The 18,231-nt window shown below is 36.8% G+C and overlaps 1 protein-coding gene across 7 annotated transcripts in view; it reads right to left on the reverse strand.

Annotated features, from left to right (window-relative positions):
- The window catches only part of als2a (alsin Rho guanine nucleotide exchange factor ALS2 a), a 44,017-nt gene that overhangs the window by 5,934 nt on the left and 19,852 nt on the right, over positions 1-18,231 (reverse strand). For 5 of the 7 annotated variants that reach the window (XM_052565680.1, XM_052565676.1, XM_052565677.1 and 2 more), the window contains 29 exons: positions 18,054-18,196; positions 15,753-15,816; positions 15,410-15,558; positions 13,322-14,674; positions 11,589-11,739; positions 11,408-11,504; positions 10,857-10,934; positions 10,569-10,757; positions 9,243-9,414; positions 8,952-9,141; positions 8,802-8,867; positions 8,541-8,703; positions 8,327-8,458; positions 6,833-6,961; positions 6,701-6,724; positions 4,785-4,855; positions 4,546-4,612; positions 4,263-4,462; positions 3,924-3,989; positions 3,312-3,410; positions 3,014-3,181; positions 2,821-2,932; positions 2,599-2,676; positions 2,355-2,482; positions 2,104-2,268; positions 1,703-1,820; positions 1,180-1,337; positions 771-887; positions 311-487 (listed from right to left, as the gene is read on the reverse strand). In XM_052565680.1, the coding sequence (XP_052421640.1) occupies positions 311-487; positions 771-887; positions 1,180-1,337; positions 1,703-1,820; positions 2,104-2,268; positions 2,355-2,482; positions 2,599-2,676; positions 2,821-2,932; positions 3,014-3,181; positions 3,312-3,410; positions 3,924-3,989; positions 4,263-4,462; positions 4,546-4,612; positions 4,785-4,855; positions 6,701-6,724; positions 6,833-6,961; positions 8,327-8,458; positions 8,541-8,703; positions 8,802-8,867; positions 8,952-9,141; positions 9,243-9,414; positions 10,569-10,757; positions 10,857-10,934; positions 11,408-11,504; positions 11,589-11,739; positions 13,322-14,674; positions 15,410-15,558; positions 15,753-15,775 (4,640 nt within the window). In that variant the 5' untranslated portion in view covers positions 15,776-15,816; positions 18,054-18,196. Of the gene's footprint in view, positions 1-310; positions 488-770; positions 888-1,179; positions 1,338-1,702; positions 1,821-2,103; positions 2,269-2,354; positions 2,483-2,598; positions 2,677-2,820; positions 2,933-3,013; positions 3,182-3,311; positions 3,411-3,923; positions 3,990-4,262; positions 4,463-4,545; positions 4,613-4,784; positions 4,856-6,700; positions 6,725-6,832; positions 6,962-8,326; positions 8,459-8,540; positions 8,704-8,801; positions 8,868-8,951; positions 9,142-9,242; positions 9,415-10,568; positions 10,758-10,856; positions 10,935-11,407; positions 11,505-11,588; positions 11,740-13,321; positions 14,675-15,409; positions 15,559-15,752; positions 15,817-15,892; positions 16,138-18,053; positions 18,197-18,231 lie in introns of those variants that run through there. The other 2 variants (XM_052565675.1, XM_052565681.1) reach the window with 2 other exon arrangements.

Genomic DNA, 18,231 nt, shown 5'->3' on the forward strand with positions numbered 1-18,231 from the left:
AGACAATGAACACTTTGAAATGATTATGACATCATTATAAAGCCTTTTAGATTACAAGAAGACTTTGACAAGATAAGGGACTTATAATCCATTACAAATATGGGAGCTATACTCCACTATACTATTTTTCATGAGATCATACATGCATGTTTTTATTTTTTATTTTCCATAAGGCACTATGCTTGCATTATAATGAAATAAGAATACTCTTATAAATGCCTGTATGAATGCACTGCGTTATAAATGCATTCTTTCATAAACGCTGTAGAAGAATAATATTTCATATGGCACTGTTCCTATTGTCACTTACTGTTGTACTCCAAGGAAAGCTAGAAGAGCAAGATCAGGCTGCTTGTTGAGTCTCAACACACAGCTCCAGTACACCTCCTCCTCTCTCTCTTTCTCTAGTGTGTAAAGGGTGAAGAGAGGAGGGTAAAGCCTCGGCAGCAACACCGGCAGGAGAAGACTTGAGCTGCTCACTAACCAACTGCAGTAACACAACACAAGACTATCAGTCTTTCAGAAACGAACTATCACTTTGTATATATTAGGGATGCATGATAAATCTCGGCTGATATTTAATGTGCATCTTGTCGGTAAAACCGGTGTTGTAATATTTAATAATACCACTTTTACTTTTTTTCTGTTAGATCTATCTATATACATACAAGCAGATGATAGGTAAATAGATCAATCTGAGTACATTTTACTTAATGTAATGCAACTAAAAAGTGCATAAATCTGAAACAACACAACAGTAGCTGAGTTACCCCTGCTGTGGAGTCTCTGAATGTGGACTGCTGTTAAGAGACTCTGTGCCCTCTTCTGAGGAACTGGAAGAATCCAAAATAAAACCTCCATCCTCAGGGAGACTAGGGAACAGAAACCTGCAGCACATATTTGTAACACAAATATTTGAAAAACAACAAAATACTTCATATTCCTTGTAAGGTTATAAGGAATATCAAGTATGCAGTGGTCTCTGAGGCTGTAAAGAAATGAACAGTATACTTCATTATTACATTTAGCAGAGTTCATTAAGTAATGAAGTAGTAAAATTAAAAGGACAGAAACTTCACAGCAAGTCAAATGTTTTCTATGAGCTTTGCAAAATGCTCCGCTGGTTTTTAAAGCCCTAAAGGTTTCTGGTTACTCATATTGTATCATGAGAAGTGTTACCTGACTATTTGAAATATGCGTGTTAGGTACGACTGGATCTCCTCCACTGCCTGCTGAAGAAGGCGTCTATTTGAGCCCACACCAACATAGGTCATCCTGTACACAGTCACAAGGGTCTCCAGCAGCCAGCCCAGAGGGTGATGCCGGGTATCACAGGCCTAAAGGGATTTAGTACAGTAGAATAGTTGCATTATGTAAGAAATGATTCAACCAAATAGCATTTATTTGAAATAAAAATCATATACATCTTACAACATCAAAACCAAATTGAAGACTATTTTACAGAAACTTTGTGGCCACTGTGCTACATCTGTGATCTATATATATAGCACAAAAAAATCCCCTTCACACCAGTTGGTGTTATTGCAAACATGGCTTAGAAAAATAAATTAGTTCTGAAAAAGCTCTAGCATAATCTGTTTGCAGATACCAACTGGATTGACATTTTGTATCTCATTCAATGCTCCAGATTGCAATGCTTTTTGATGCATCTGTACAGCTGTGCAGCCTTTAAACATCTCACCTTCAAGAGATACCGACGGATGTTGTTGTAGGAGTCAGCAGTAACAGGGTCCACATGTTGAGGAATCACCTCAAGACTCTCCAGCATCTTAGTTTGAGATCGGCTCAGCTCCTCTGGACTATAGACAAACATACATCATTTCTTCATGCTCTGTTCACTTACATTCATGTGCATGCAAACAAAGAAGTTTTGTCTTTTGTGCACCAAAGCTCCAGTTTGGTGAACTACTGATTTATTATTTGTAATTTAATTTAAAAAAAGAAGCACTGGAGTGTAAGATTAAACCCTTACCTATATGTTGCAGAGTATAAAACTGTATGTTACAAGCCTAGTGTGATCACACCTTTACTTGCAAATTTTTCTGTGTGCATGTGTGTGTGTGTGTGTGTGTGTGTACATACCGATATCTCTGTTGTCTGCGTCTGGCAGTGAGGGCAACGGCGATGTTCTCCCAGGCTTTTTCAGGCACTCCTTCACCAGGAGCTTCACAGCCTAATCGACTCCAGCACTCATCAAACACTGCCTTCCACTTGTCTTCTGCAGGCACTGCGTGTTGACCAGCCACACTACACACACACAAACACAGATTAAAAAGAAATGTATACAAAAAAATATAAAGTAGGCCAAAAAGCATTATTCATGACACACTTACGGTATCTTTCTTTCTGTCCTCAAAGCTTCAAAAGGTTTTGTAAAAGTTCCTGCCACTCTTAGACCGTCTCCCCAGTGACCGTCAAAGACCCCATCCAAGGAGTCACCATTAGGCATGAACAGAACACCCTTCACATCCATAAAACCACAGCAGATTCAGGAACACAGAAGCATTCACATGCACAAATCACAAATAGTTTCTATAGATTTACTGTGACCTAAAACTGTCAAATTATTTCAGACACCTTTCCGCACAGAGTCCAGTCCTCTGAAAACTCGCCCTCAAAGACCGTGTCATCATCACAGAGAAGAGTCCCATTGCCCTACATCAGACAAAAGACATAGTAAGTTGCTCAAATAATAGTAGACAATGCATCTAGGTGCACAAACAGCTAAAAGAAGTGTATATTTAATATAAGCAAAATACAGGTACTTGAATTCAGGCATATGATAACATCTCAACTGACCATCATCTTGTTATTACAGAAGTATCCTTCATAATACAATCCAAACTGAGTTATAACGACTCCGACTCCATGACGCTGGTCATCCAGCCACATTCCCATGTATTTCTCACCTCTGGGAGATATAAAAACAACTTAATTTAATTGTTCAGGAGGATGTTTAAAATCTCAAACTTGGTAACTACAATGAACATACCTGCTGAAGTCATCATACACCCCATAGCCTGTTCTCTTGCCTTGAACCCACTGGCCCACAAACACACTACTGGAGGAAGGAGAGGCTAACTTTCCACTACGTAACATGCCGTGACCATGACACACGTTGTCCCTGAATGAGCCCTCGTACACTTCACCTGAAGCATACCTGCAAAGACCACAATCAGACCATGAGCAGGATACTAGAGGGTAACTATATTAATTTAAGATGTTCAGGGTTCCCCATTAACTGATAAAGGTTTTAAAGACCTTTATAATATAGATATTTACATAATTACCAAAATGTGCCAAAGCCATGTATTTTCCCCTCCTTCCAGTGACCTTGGTAACGCTCAAACTTGTTTAAGGTTGTGTTGGGCGTCATAAAATCTCCAAATCTACAAAGAAAACAGAAATGGTTATTCTCACCAAGGCTGCATTTATTTTATCAAGAAACAGTGACCAGTCATTTAGTGAAATATTATTACAATTTAAAATAATCGTTTTGTTATTAGAATCTTTAAAAAAGTCATTTATTCCTGTGATATCAAGGCTGAATTTTCAGCTGTCCTTACTCCAGTCTTCAGTGTCATATGATCATTATAATGAGTTGATTTGGTGCTCAGGTGGCTTTATTATTATTATTACAAGTGTTGAAAACAGTTGTGCTGCTTAATATTTTTGTGGAAACTGTCATGTGCTTTTATTATATCCGGATAATTGATGAACAGAAAGATCGAAAGAAAACCATTTATTCATAACATAAGTATCTGCAAACAATATAAATGTCTTTATCATTCATCTTTGCAAAACATATACATTTTTTTGAAAAAAAAAAAAAAAGTTCTAGTGTATAACAAAGAATCTGCAAACCCGGGTATGCACGTTAATCTTAAACTGTGCATACTGACCCATCTTCCAAGCCGTTCTTGAATGTGCCACAGTAAACCGTCCCATCTGGCCATTTCAGAGTCCCTCTATTAAAGAAAGAAAAGAAGGTACAGGTACATGTGATCCAGAGTTAATTAAACAGGCTCCACAGTGGATTCAAAGAGAAAAGAAAAAAAAGAGAGAAGAGGAAAAAACGTTTTTTTTTTGCACATTAGGCAGGACTACCACCGGCGTTGCTCCCTGAGTGAAATAAAAATGCATACCAGCCCCACTTAAGTGATTGAGAGCAATTTTGAAAGAATGTTTTTTTTTATTGTATAGAGTGTGAATACAAACAGTCATTATGGGCATGCACTCACTTGCCGTAAGGTTTGCCTGACAGCCAGCGGCCTTCATACGTGGCATCTTTGAGTCTGCCCTCTTTGCTGAAGGTGTAGGTAGACGTGCGTGACACAGGTGGTTCACCATTCTGGCTGTCTCTAGACACACGTGTCCTTCCGTTCAGGCCTAAAGCAAGCACGTCCTCAATGGCCTGGTTAATGGCTCTCAGCCAATTCCCCTTCCAGAAAACAAGTGGATGGCAGAATTTACTCAAAACAGAACAGCTTCTCAACCGAATTTCTACCGCATCAAGGGCATTACCTTTTCCAAGGGAGATGCTGCCAGAACAACAAAGTTATCTTCAGGTGTGGTCAGCTTAAGGCCATGTCTGCAAATGACAGTCATAGTTTAAACTGGGGCAGAAATATTTTTCATTGGTAGATGGGCTGACCATTCCAGACAATATAATATTTAATGAAATTTCATGTGCTAAACTAAACTATGTTAAAATGAAATAAAACTGAAAATGAAAGATAAAAAAGTTAAGTTGGATAACTTACTGGCCCACACTTTCATCTGAGATAGGCTCCACCCAGAGTGTAGCAAGTGGATAGACATAAAGAGATGAGAACTGTAGAAACAGAAATAAAGAATGTAATCAGTTACAGTAGAAGTAAACCACTCCCTCATCTACTGTATATTAAGAAGGGAATAAAAACTAAAGCTTCTGCTCTGCTGCTGCAGATTCCTGAAAATATTACTTAAACAGGAAATACATCTAAAAACACCAAGGAGCTTTATCCACCCTTTTACACAAACACACACCCATGTAACTACATCAGATATATGAAATGCTCTCTTGCACAAGGGAAACCACACCCAACACCCAAAACACATTACTACAACTACAGGCAGAAATCAACAGTTAAGATCCATTTCATTTTAAGGAAATAATCAATATGATGTGCTATTGCATGATATGATAGTACAGTATATGGGTAAAGTGCCCCTCTGAAGTGTGTGGCCAGTTAGACATTGTGAAAATAGTTATTAAAAGCGTGTGCAGACAAGGGAGGAATTGAAACATTTAAATGCTATTGCCATTTTAAAACCACTGGCAAATTAGACCAAGAAAACACTGACCATCCAAGCATGCAGAGAAAACATCACAGCAAAACATACACAGTTCAAGTTTCAAAAACCACAAAGCAATACAAGGCAATATGCCAGCATACCTGACAAACAAATACACACACACACAATGGGTGTTTTGGTTTTATGATGACTGTACATAGACATTTATACTGTACAAACATTATATTCTATATACTAACCCTACCCCTAAACCTACCACTTACAAAAAAAAGATGGTCTTTTTTCTAAATAATAATAAAAAAAAATAATTTAAAAAAAAACATTATTTAGTCGGCTTTTTAACTATTTCTGCATGGAAATCTACATTTGGTAACCACATCATCAAAAATTGCAAGTTTTACTGTCCTTGTGGGGACATGCTATACCTGGACCACACACACACGATAAAAAACAACAATTGATATATTAAGTTTAAATTCATGGAGCTTCATTGTTTGAAACTAGGACCAAAATTATTTCTTATAAACTGCCCTAACTATTATTTTTTAATCTAATTTCTGTTTTTCTGTCATTTGACAGTTGTAGTACTCCTATTTATATACTATTATATCATGTATTAATATTTTGAACTAGCATTTTTCTTAAAATTTCCATTTTTTTTATATTAGTTTTACCAATTTTATTTAAATGCTTTGCCAATGCAACATTTCATTTTTTTTTTTCATCTAACATACATATTTTACTTAAATTAAAATTAAATTTATGCATTTAGCAGATGCTTTTATCCAAAGCGACTTACAGTGCATTCAGGCTATCAATTTTTACCTATCATGTGTTCCCGGGGAATCGAACCCCCAACCTTGCTCTTGATAACGCAATGCTCTACCAATTGAGCTACAGGAACACTAAAGCTTAATACTTAAGCTTTATTTAACAGCATAGTAGTTTTAGTTAGCAATGCAAAAAAAAGCAACAGCAATATTTTGCAAAATAAATAAATAAATAAATAAACAAAACAAGTTTAACCTTGAGCACCATATAGTTAGTACATAAAGATTCAATGTTAAAGCAAAGTTTGACATTCACATTTTAATCTCTGTTGGCCACTCTTTCCATTAATTTGATTACAATATAGCATGATTCTACAAGCATCTTTCATTGGCAGAATAATGCACTTCAATTAGAAGCAAAAAAAAGGTGGGAAAGATGCCACCTTATGATTCAGAAGGGAGAAACGAAGGAGCATTAGCATGGGAAACTTTCATCAAACAACAATTTCCACGTGGACATTTCAGGCTTTATGTTTTTTTTTAGGCTCAAGTCAAGCCCTAAAGTATACACTGTTTCTGCGGGGGCAAGCATTTAAACACACAATACTCACAAGCTTCTTTGATGGAATAGTTCCCTGAATGAATAAAGACAATAGAAAAAAAAAAAAAAAAACATGAATAAAATGAACAATTTGTGTAATGAAAATTACAAGGTGGTAAATTTTGTGTTCAAATGAATTAACCTGTGCATGAACCAGCACATCACTGAAGAGGATGAACCAGCTGGCAGAGAATCTTCCAGCGTTCTGTAACGTCAGAGCTTTATTACTGCTCTCACAAACCAGACGACGAGACGGCTTACGCAGGGATTCCTGAGAAAGAGAAGGTCAGGTAAAGAGAACGGCACACATGCAGACACATGACGTGCATGAATCCAGCCGGCCACACACAAGTTTCCACTTAAACTAAGCAGAAACGTATCTGAAACTTATGTGGTCAAATTTGACACTATTTAGTCTTGCAGCACCCTGAGCAAGCAGGCAATTCAACTTCATTAAAGGAAATAGTAACTAGGGCAACTCAACCACATTATACAGTGGAAGTAATATACAGTACTGTAAAGTCACAAGAGCTGCGGCCAGGGAGGGAAATGAACACCACCTAAATACTGGTTCATTTTCACAGTGGCAGATTATACTGCATTATGTGTGAACCACTACAGGAGCAGGCCAACATTTCTTATTTCTAAAAGTTGTTTAATTTAAACAATTCTCAGATTGGTCAAAAAATATGTTGCTTAGTAAAGCCAACATGTGTGGTAAGAATGAAAAATTCTGTTAATTTGCTACTTGCCTGGATCTTAGTAGATTGTTACTGCTCAAATGCATACTGCAAGAACTCATTTATGAGGGTTTCTAACTAACATTTTTTTTTATATATGTGAATGTTTAAATTGAAAATTTTCAGTGAATGCTGAAAGTATCTGCTGCCAATGCTTCATATGCTTTTTGTTTTCATGCAACTTCAATTACAAATTAATTCTTTTTTTTACATTTGAATGGAAACATTTAAAATGTCTGTTGGGCAAACAAGTGAATTTTCCAATCTTAGTGCACAGAAAGATTTGTAATACATTAACATGTTAGACAGCACACCTAACTATTGTGAATTAAATTAAAGAGCAAGACATGCAACAAGACAGAAGCAAACTGACGTTATTGTGACACAAAAATACAATTGAGTTGGAGGATATACTGTATAAAAGTTTGGGGTCAGTAAGTTTTTATAAAGGAATTAATACTTTTATTCAGCAAGGATGCATTAATCAAAACCGATGTTTCAAAGGATTTCGGTTTTAAATATTCTTTCGAAATTTCTATTCAACAAAGAATCCTGAAAACTGTAAAACAGTTTCCAAAAAATATTAAGCAGCACAACTGCTTTTCAAAATGGATAATTAATAAGAAATATTATGCATCAAATGATCATGTGACACTTAGGACTACAGTATTGGCTGCAAATTCAGCTTTGCCAATACAGGAATAAATTATATATATATAATATCTAATAATATTTTACAATATTTCTATTTTAAATAGCAATAATATAACACAAATTTTCTGTTTTATTGTACTTTAATGGATTCCAAAACATAAAAAAAATATATGTCCTATCAAACGAAAACAACAGCTATGGGAGCTGGACAGTGTCCTAACTATTCACATTCTGCACCATACCGAATTCTTCCCTTTGAAGTTCTTCCAGAAATTGAAAGTGGCCTCAGCATCTCTCCTCTGCTTGCTGACAAGGCGAGCTAAATCTTCATATTTGGAGCAGCCATTTTGAATCCAATCATACTCCTCAGTGTTCTAAAAAAAGAAAAGATTATGGCATGTGTTTTTATGCCACTATCATTCCTTTAAAAGAGCATAATGAAAAACATTTTCTTACCACTTCAAAGCAGTGGGCTAGTTTTAGAAGCAATCTGTTATACCCATGCAGGTGCTGCAAGGGCATATAAAACAAGTTGACTAACAGATCATAGGGTGAGGCATTCTTCTCCTTGGACTCTAGCAGAGACTGTATCAATTCCAGTTTCTTCCCAAAGGATTCTCTGAAAAAATGAAAACAGATCATGCATGACCAAACACATTATTTGCATATGTTATAATGATGCACATAGATGACACATTATGGAGTATAACAACGCACTGTAAGGGCTTCAGCAATGACTGGAATCCTCCCATAACAAGAAAGTTTCCTACTGGGTCGCTGTACCTGAGGATAAACATCACCACTGACGTTATTATAGAGATTTGAAGATATGAAAGATGTTAACGTCTCTGGAGTTTGAATACTTACTCTTTATATGTGTCCATGAAAATGCCTGTGTTCTTGATCAAGACCAGTGTTTTGATCACTTTGCCTCGTTGCAGGAAGTTGGTGAGGGATACGGTGTGCTGTCCTGTCAGATGGCAAAGCTTGCTGAAACTACCAGCCATCTCTTGAAACAGCAACATGGAGGACTGACCCAGAGACAAGGCCAAACTTGCTACATTACAACAGAGTGGGAACAAACAATATAAAAAAATACAGTAACAATCCACAAATTCAAAACAAAATGTGCGATGAGTAAAACACTCTGTTACATACCACGGGCTAGAAGGGGGCTCAGGATTTCACTCTTCACCTTACTGAGGGTGCAGAAGAATTTCCTCTCTGCTGAAGCCAGTTCGTGGATTGTAGCTATGAAACCCATCGCGTTTTGATCGGCCAAAGCCAAACAATTCAGCCCTCCCCCAAACACTTTACTCACATAGCCAATCTAAACAAAGGACACACACAAATTAGAGTAAATTACTGAATGTGATTACCTTCCAGTATATTACACATTAACAAATCACAGATACCTCCTGGAAAAATTATGTATTCAAGTGTATCTAAAGCAGTTTAAATTCATTGTTTATATACTATAAATTATTATGTTTTCAATTTTATTTTAATTTGTAGTTGCAATTTTGCTATGCATTTTTGCATTTTGTATTAAATTGCTTTAAAAAAAAATTACAAACACTTGTTTTGTTTTTATTTCGGTGAACGCATTAGTTTATTTAGTGCTGTCAAATGATATTGCATCCAAAATAAAAGTTTTTGTTTACATAATATGTAATATATTTTATTAACAATATAATATAATATATTTTTGTGTGTACTGTGTACATTATGTATATATAAATACACACACACACAGATGCATGTATATATTTATGAAAAATATTTTGTTTATATATTACATATATTTATATATAACAAATTGAACATAACTTTATAAATAGGAATATAAATGTATGCATGTAAATACATGTAAATATTTTAAATATATATATATATATATATATATATATATATATATATATATATATATATATATATATGTATACATAATAAATATACACAGTTCACATACATATATTAAGTAAACAAAAACTTTTAATTTGGATGTGATTAATCGCAATTACATTTAATTATAATTAGTAGTTTATTTAATTTCACTTGACACAGCAACATTTCCAATCTTTATTTAGTTTAATTTAATTTAGTTTTTCATCTAAGAATGCAATTTTCTTTTGGATTTATTAACAATAATACAACAAATAGTAACTAAAAAGTAGTTTTATTTTTAGATGTATTTTGGAAGGTCAGTTTTATTTTGGCCATTTGTTATTTTAATGATTACAAAACTATTTAATGATTTATATAATTTTTTCCCCCTTTTCTTTGTCACTGATTTTGTGCTATGCATTGTAATGGTATGGCCTATGTACAAGAATCTACAGTGAAACAGGATGGCTTCAGATCATTTATAAGTTTAATTGTGTAACCCAAATAAATGTGGATATTATTTTGCTAACACCATACACACAGTAAAAATAAATAACTGTATAAACAGAATAAACTGCCATAATGGTCTGTACGAACATTCATGCAGAAGGGCAGAAGGGTGGGCGTCTGGGTGCAGGTCCCGGAGAGGGGATGAGCGCTGTCAGAGTTCTCCAGCACCTGCTCTCCGCTGTAGTACAGTATGGGCTGATAACGCTCTCCATCAGCCAGCAGCAGAGTGTGCGTTTGCCCTGCTGCCACGTCCCACACACGGATACCCTCAGAAAACTATCGTCACACAAAAGCACATTCATTTTATACAGGGAATTGAATGCCTTAAAAGGAAAGGTCTGCAGAAAAAGTTATTGAATATCATCAAAAAATTACCATGGTGAGATTGGGAACTGTGCTAGGAGCATTTATACGACCAAGCTGTCCAAACTTGTCACTTCCCCAGGAATAAACCTGTGAGAGAGAAGAAATACACACTTGATATGAGGAAGAGGTGACAGAAGAGAATAGAAAAAACAGTTATACTATAACTATATACTAATACTTGCTAATCGTAATAAGGTTGAATATAACTACTTAAAAAACTTAAATGGATATTAGACATGTTACTTTGGTATGTTACAGAAATAACTATGTTTAAGTTGAAGCGCAACAATCTTTTTAATTAAACAGAAATATATTGAATGCTATAGTAAAATTTAAAAATGACAACAAAAATCACTAACATAAACTAAAGTTTTAATTTAAAAAAAATTATAAAAAATGTAAATTATAATTATATATATTTACATATGTTTGTGTATGTGTGTGTGTGTGTATATAACTAAAAGAACAGACCTAATATTAACTGTGAAAATAAGTGTTAAATCATATGAACCGTTTCAGTCTATAACCGAAAGGAGAAATATTCTGAAGCCCCTCTCTACCTGGCATTGAGCTGTCAGTGCCAATGAGTGATTTGCTCCAGCAGTGATCTTGATAACTTCCTTTTTACTTAAGCTCTTGATGCAGAGAGGCTGTAACCTGTAAGAGGAAAATCAAAATATGTTTTCACTGTGGTCAAGGACATGAACAGTTAAACGTAAAACACTTCTGTGGTTATTGTACCTGGGCAAATGGTCTCCATGACCTAGCTGACCTTCCTGGCCCCTCCCCCAGCTCCACACCTCAGTGTAGAGGGAAGGAAGGAGATTTCTGGACTCAGAGGTACCTACTACAGCTCTTAAATGGTTGGTTTGATGACTGCCAGAAGGCAACGCTGAAATTAAACAGTGTATTAAAAATTATCATCATGCAAATAACCAACTAAATAAACTGAATTTCTACAACCTTAAGCTTTTAAAGGGAGAGTTCACCCCAAAATAATAATTATGTAATCCTCTACTCACCCTCATGTCGTTTCCAAACCTAAATCCTAAACAATTTGGATAACCTTTAACTACGCCTGCAGACACAAAAACACTTCTCAAAATATCTTAATTTATGTTCTAGAGAATAAATTAGGCAGTAACAATTTTTTTAAGGTGTCCTTGTTACACGTTACATGTACTTACTATTATAATAACAATAAATTATACATAATTACATGCAAGTAACACTAAACCAAACCCTAATCTTAACCCTACCTATATGGTAAGTACATGTACTTAATTAATATCACTCAGTAAATGCATATTTATACTGTAATAAGGGCATCTTAAAATAAGTGTAACCAAGTAAGCCATACAGGTTTGAAACAACATGAGGGTGAGTAAATGATGACACAACGCTCACTTTTGGGTGAACGATCAATTAAAAGTGCACTTGGTAACTTTGCGTCTCACTGGCAAATATGACAGTGCTCTTGGAACTATGTTCAATGTGGATGCAGCATCATGCAAAAGTAAAGCTTTCAGTAACCGGTGCACTGTAAAAATACCCTGTGTGCAGTCTTCCATGATTCATTTCTTCTGCAAGTGAAAGTGTTTTGCATAAAAGGGGGGTTACCAAGATTTAAACTGTAGCAAGTACCAAGAAAAAGTACATAGTATTTGGCAGGTCATATGTGACCCTGGACCACAAAACAAGTCATATTAATAGCACAGATATAGTTGTGGAAATAGCCAACAATACACTGCATGTGTCAAAATTATATCTTTTTTCTTTTATGCCAAAAATCATTAAGATATTAGGTAAAGGTCATGTTACATGAGGATATTTTGTATATTTCCTATTGTAAATGTATAAAAACCTAATTTTTCATTAGTAATATGCATTGCTAAGTATTCATTTGGACAACTTTCAAGGTAATTTTCTCAATATTTAGATTTTTTTGAACCCTCATATTCCAGATTTTCAAATAATTGTATCTTGCCCAAATATTGTCCAATCCTAACAAACCATACATCAATGGTCTCTATCAATCTCGATAAAAAAAAAAATGCACCTTTATGACTGGTTTTGTGCTCAAACGTCACATATGTTCTTACAATTGCTGAACGGCAAGCTGAAGCCAGTTGACGAAGAATTCACTAAAAAATGTACATGCGTTTATTTAGCAAATTTAATTTTTTCTTGCATTTCTGCATTGGTTTTTGCAAATTCTGCTCATTTCTCACCAGTATAATAATATCCAGTTGGCTAAATTTGCCCAACTAAAAACAAAAGTCATATTTTGTTACGACTAGCATGTGAAAATGCTGGATGGGTCACTAAAATCTAAACTTTAGAAGAAAACAACTTTTTGTTAAGCCCTGATTGGTTGATTAAGAAAACACACTCATGTAGAAAGAATAAAATGTTGTAGCCCATGATTTATTTTATGAACACATTTTTCAAATAAACTTTGAGGTACACAATACCTGGAGAGAAGTTAGGTAAAGACCCTCCGCGATTACGTGCTTCAGTGTCCTCTAACGTGATGTCCATCAGACTGGTGCTTTTCTTGCCTTGAAGAGGATCTGCTGGACAGAAGTCCAATCCAGCGGCCTCTCCTCCCTCCTCACAGGCCTCAAATAAACATCCATTGCTAATCACTTGGTCACTGATGCAAACGTCTCCATCCACACCGGAGTGCTGTGAAGAATCATCAGAAGTAGAATCCAGTGTTGGTATTAAATGGAGAGAGTGCATCTGGTCTGTGACAGTATCTGATGCACAGAGTTCTGTGTATCTGATATCAGCTCTACTCAGTGCTGGTGAAGAGGGACGTAGTGGAAGCTCATCACTTTGGTCGGATCGGAAAGGACATGTAAGTGATGTCTGACGGCTTGGTGGATGGGAGCCTCCCAAAGAGGCGGCCTCGGCCTGCTCAGCGAGGGTCTGGTCTGAAATTCTTTTGAGGTACTCTGTCAGAGCTTGCTCATCCGGGTAGGGATTGCTTTTGGTTCGGCGTAGACATGGATGTCCGGTTTCAGATAAAACAGGGACTGGTGTAGACTCCTGGCTCGTTGTATTTTGCTGAGATCTGACTGAAAGACCTGGGTCTTCGCAGATGTTCTTCAAGGTCAACGGGGATACTTCGAAGTGGGGCGAGGAGGTTTTGCTTTGTGGTGTCTGGGCTGGAGAACTCTGCCCTGACCTTCGACCTTCTTTAGAATCAGTCAGTTCCACTCCAAGTGGGCAGTAATGATCATCAGATATGATAACATGGTCATCCTTGTCAGTCATAGTGTAAACGCTCTTCTTACACTGCCCACATCTATCCTGAGCCTGCTGACTGTCCTCTGGGGGAGAAAGAATCTGAACCAGAGCCAGGCTGTGAAACCCACCACAAGCGATCTGAACCACATATCTTCCCACAAGATGCTCCACCTTCTGGGGTTCCCATACCGGGAATACGCTGGTGACTAGTCCCAGCTGGCAGCCGCTACCCCAGGCCCACACCTCATGCTTCCTTGACAGGGCCAGAGTGTGCTGCGCTCCACAGGCTACATTCAGGATTCGGACCAGTTGCGGAGGATGGATCTCGCCATCCACCACACTAACGGCAGTGGGACTGGATACCTGGTCCATTCCAGAGACGCCACACTGGCCATGAGAGTTCTCCCCCCACATGTGGATGAGTCCATCCTCCGTTACAGCAGAACAGTGAAAGCTGCCCGCTGACACAGAGATCACACGCTGACCGCTCAGGACGCTTTCTATAACAGGGCCAGCAGGCTGAGAGTCGACTCCTTTCCAAGGCTGCTCGCCAAAATTATACACATGCCCATCTGAGAGAGAAACATGTATGACAATTATACAACACTGTCCAAGAGAGCAAGAGAGCAGTCTTCAGCCAGGAAGAAGGATTGGTACTATTACTAAATAAATATATTAAATTCAATTAAACAGAAAATTAATGAGAAAATACAATTTCCTAAAGATTAAAACAACATATTTAAGGGGTCAGAGAGAGGGTGAAACACAGCCATGAAAATGTAAAATTTTACTGATTTGTTGCAAAACAAAAACTCTACAAATATATTTTAGACTAAAATTAAATGACAAAATATTTAAAAGATCAATTTAATCCCATGAATTACATACACCTTGCATAATCTGTAAACTTTCTTATTCTGATTAAAGCTAATATTTTTTATACCTTCTTATAGAAGCTAAATAAGATACTCACGTTTCCCAAAAGGCAAAAAAAAAAAAAAAAAAAAAAAAAATAGAAGAGGACAATTACCCTGATCATCATCTTAAAACATAATTATCTTGCCTCATGCTACTTTCTTGAGCATCAATGAATGTCCAAAACTTGATGATGAGTGCCTCAATTGTCCTCATGGTGAAAAGATGGATCTCAAAACCATACAGTACTAACAGAAACATGCACTTTTTTTTTTTTTTTTTTTGATTCCCAGATTTCTCAGATTCTGCTAGGTGCAAATAAACTACTGACTACAACAGTATGCAACTAAATTATGTAGTCATGTCATCTTCATTTACGGCTTGCTTCTGACCTTCTGTCAGCAGAAGTCCATGTGAAGTGCCCAGTGCAGCATGTAGCACTGGCCTGGACAGCAGGAGTCTCTCCGGGGTCACCCTGCAGAAATAGCCCTGCCATCTGTAGAGCACACCTTTCTCCCTAGAGCCCTCCTCTTCTCCAGAGCTGGAACAAACACACTCATTTTTGAATGTGCACGAATAAATGATGCAAAGAGCTGGGTAAACATTCTTCAAAATTCATTTTGCGTTCAAATGGCCAGGAAAATAACAGCAGGCCGGTTTGTAAAAAGTCAAGAGGGAACATAAAGTACTTTAAAATAGTAACACAAACACATTATAACTGAAATGAGTACACACCAGCTCTGTTCCTCCATCAGCATGATTTAATCCATTTCAGACGCTGTGACAGCCACTCCAGCATCTAAATGACATAAAATAGCGATTTAAAACTTCACAGACTTCACAAGCGAAAGTAACGCCCTTGCTCACACTTTTACAAGAACACACGAGATGTGTATCGGAATTTAGCTTCTGACACATTAAAACCGCCCAAGAGAGTAAACAGAAAGTAGTTAAGCTCGTTTAAGTTCAATATCAGTAACGCATTTACAAAACTCCGCTCAATGTTTTTAGTGAAACGTAACATCCTGCAGTAGCTTACGGGAGAAAGGCTGTCCGCTTTTGACATCGGTGAAAGCTCGAGTCGCGACTCAACTTGGAAGTTTGTTTTGGGAACGACGGAAAGCGCGGAGGGTCATAATAGTCTCATTGTACAGATTTAAGTAACGCGAATGTTGTCTGAAAACCATGTAAAACTTTATTATTTAGATTTCTATAATTTAGAAATGCGTGTATAATCAGGGAGCTGTGAAAATAGTTGATTACATTTAAATAAAAGTCAAATGCAGCAGTACTGGGAATAAATTGCTGCAACGCTCATTTGAGCAGCACGCTGTTTAGATCACAGTTTTAATTGTATTTTTTTGTGTTTGTTTTTAATTTGTGTGTGTCGGTATTTTGGCAATAAAATGTATTATTTCAAGCCTACTGGTATAATTAAAAATGCCATTTAGATGTATGATAGTGTGTATTTTCATTAAATTTAAGAAAATGATTAAAACTGTCTAAAAAAAAAATAAACAAATGCGATGAGTGCATGTAATCGTAAATGTCCTTCAGAAACTCACTTCACAACAAATAATTTGCGTTTGTTTGAGACATCTGAAACAAAAATATGGAACATACTTTAATATTCAACATTCTAACAGCATTGACCGTTTAATCATCCAGCATTTGCAACGTTTTTCATGTAAGCCTTTACGCCTGTAAAGACTGACATATTCCGAAAAAAAATATTTGTATTGTTTGTTAAACGTTAGGAAAAAAATATTAGATATTTGTTGTGCATCACATCAGGCTATTAATATAGTGTGAATATATAAAAAAAAATCTAGCAATATAAAATGTATTCTTTATAATCAAACAGTAAAGATTTCACAGCAAAAGGCTATGTACAATAACCTGAAAGGAGCACTGTCAATCAGATGACAGGGGATATAGCTGTTTGTGTGGAACAAGTTTAACAGCAAAGTTTTGATCCAGTTGATAATTTTGAGGCCTTAGAAATGTGCATAGCATATATGCTACAGTAGGATTTTCCCCCATCTTCCTGCATGCATAACATTCTCCGAATTCTAACCATTTCTGAGGCCCTATTGTCCATCAAAGAGACCCCATGCTTAAAAGCTAATTACGACTCAGCAACAGTGCAGACTCACATCTCACTCTGAATCATACAAATACTAAGATGATCAAGAGCATGATATTAAGAAAATGAGAAAACTGTGAAACATCTTGTCATCATGGTGACTGTTCAGGGTTTTTTTTTTTTTTTTTTCAGGAAAATGCAATGTGCTTCACCAGCAGGGGGCACAACACTACTATTACATATTAGCTGGAATCTCTTTCACGTTGATGTTAACCATGAACTATCCTGTAATGGTTTCATGGCTAATAAAGTTAGTCCTCTGAGATTTGGCAGGTCAAAGGCATAGCACCTCACTTGAAATGGTGAGATGGTATTCCTCACAAAACGCTAATGTCATAACTTCCAAATGACCTCAGTTTTTGCCTAACAAACCAAAACAACAGCAACAAAAACTGAAACGATCTGTCTGACAGAACAAGACTCAGACAACCGCACTCTAAAAAACCATAATGTCACATAAAAGTTGGCGTGGAGGAGGAAAAAAAGGTCAACAGCAAGCAACATAAAATAGAAAACAGTAAAACGACTTGGGTTTGGGGAGGAGAAACCACGAGCAGTAAAAAAAAAGCCAGCGAAGGATTGGCAGGTATAAGATATCTCTGCAGGACACACGCAGGAGCCCAGAGTCTCACACGCACACCCTCCACACCTCCTCCTCGAAGCTCTCGTTCGTGATCTCAGCTTGTTTTCGCTTTTAGTGTTTTCTATATAAAACACACAACTTTGCCCTGTGGAAGTTGGCCCTACATTTTAGTATGTGTGGTCATAAACACTAACACGGAATGGTGGGAGAGGAAAGGGGTGTGTGCGTGTGTGTGTGTGTGTGTGTGTGTGTGTGTGAGAGAGAGAGAGGGCATGCAGGTTGAACTTCACAACACATCTGTCCTTACTTCTGTAAGTGGACCCATCAGGCCGTGCAGACTCAAGCATGTTTAATGGTCACCTCGTCTGTTTAGACCAATTAGTTAAGTCCGTCTGTCACTCTCAGCATGTGTCAGGCCTCGCTCGACCTCTGCATCTGTTCTCTTTCACGCTGTGGAGATATGGGGGGAATTAGTTAATTCAGCA

The sequence above is a fragment of the Carassius gibelio genome, chromosome B9 (assembly GCF_023724105.1).
Source record: "Carassius gibelio isolate Cgi1373 ecotype wild population from Czech Republic chromosome B9, carGib1.2-hapl.c, whole genome shotgun sequence".
Taxonomy (NCBI): domain Eukaryota; kingdom Metazoa; phylum Chordata; class Actinopteri; order Cypriniformes; family Cyprinidae; genus Carassius; species Carassius gibelio.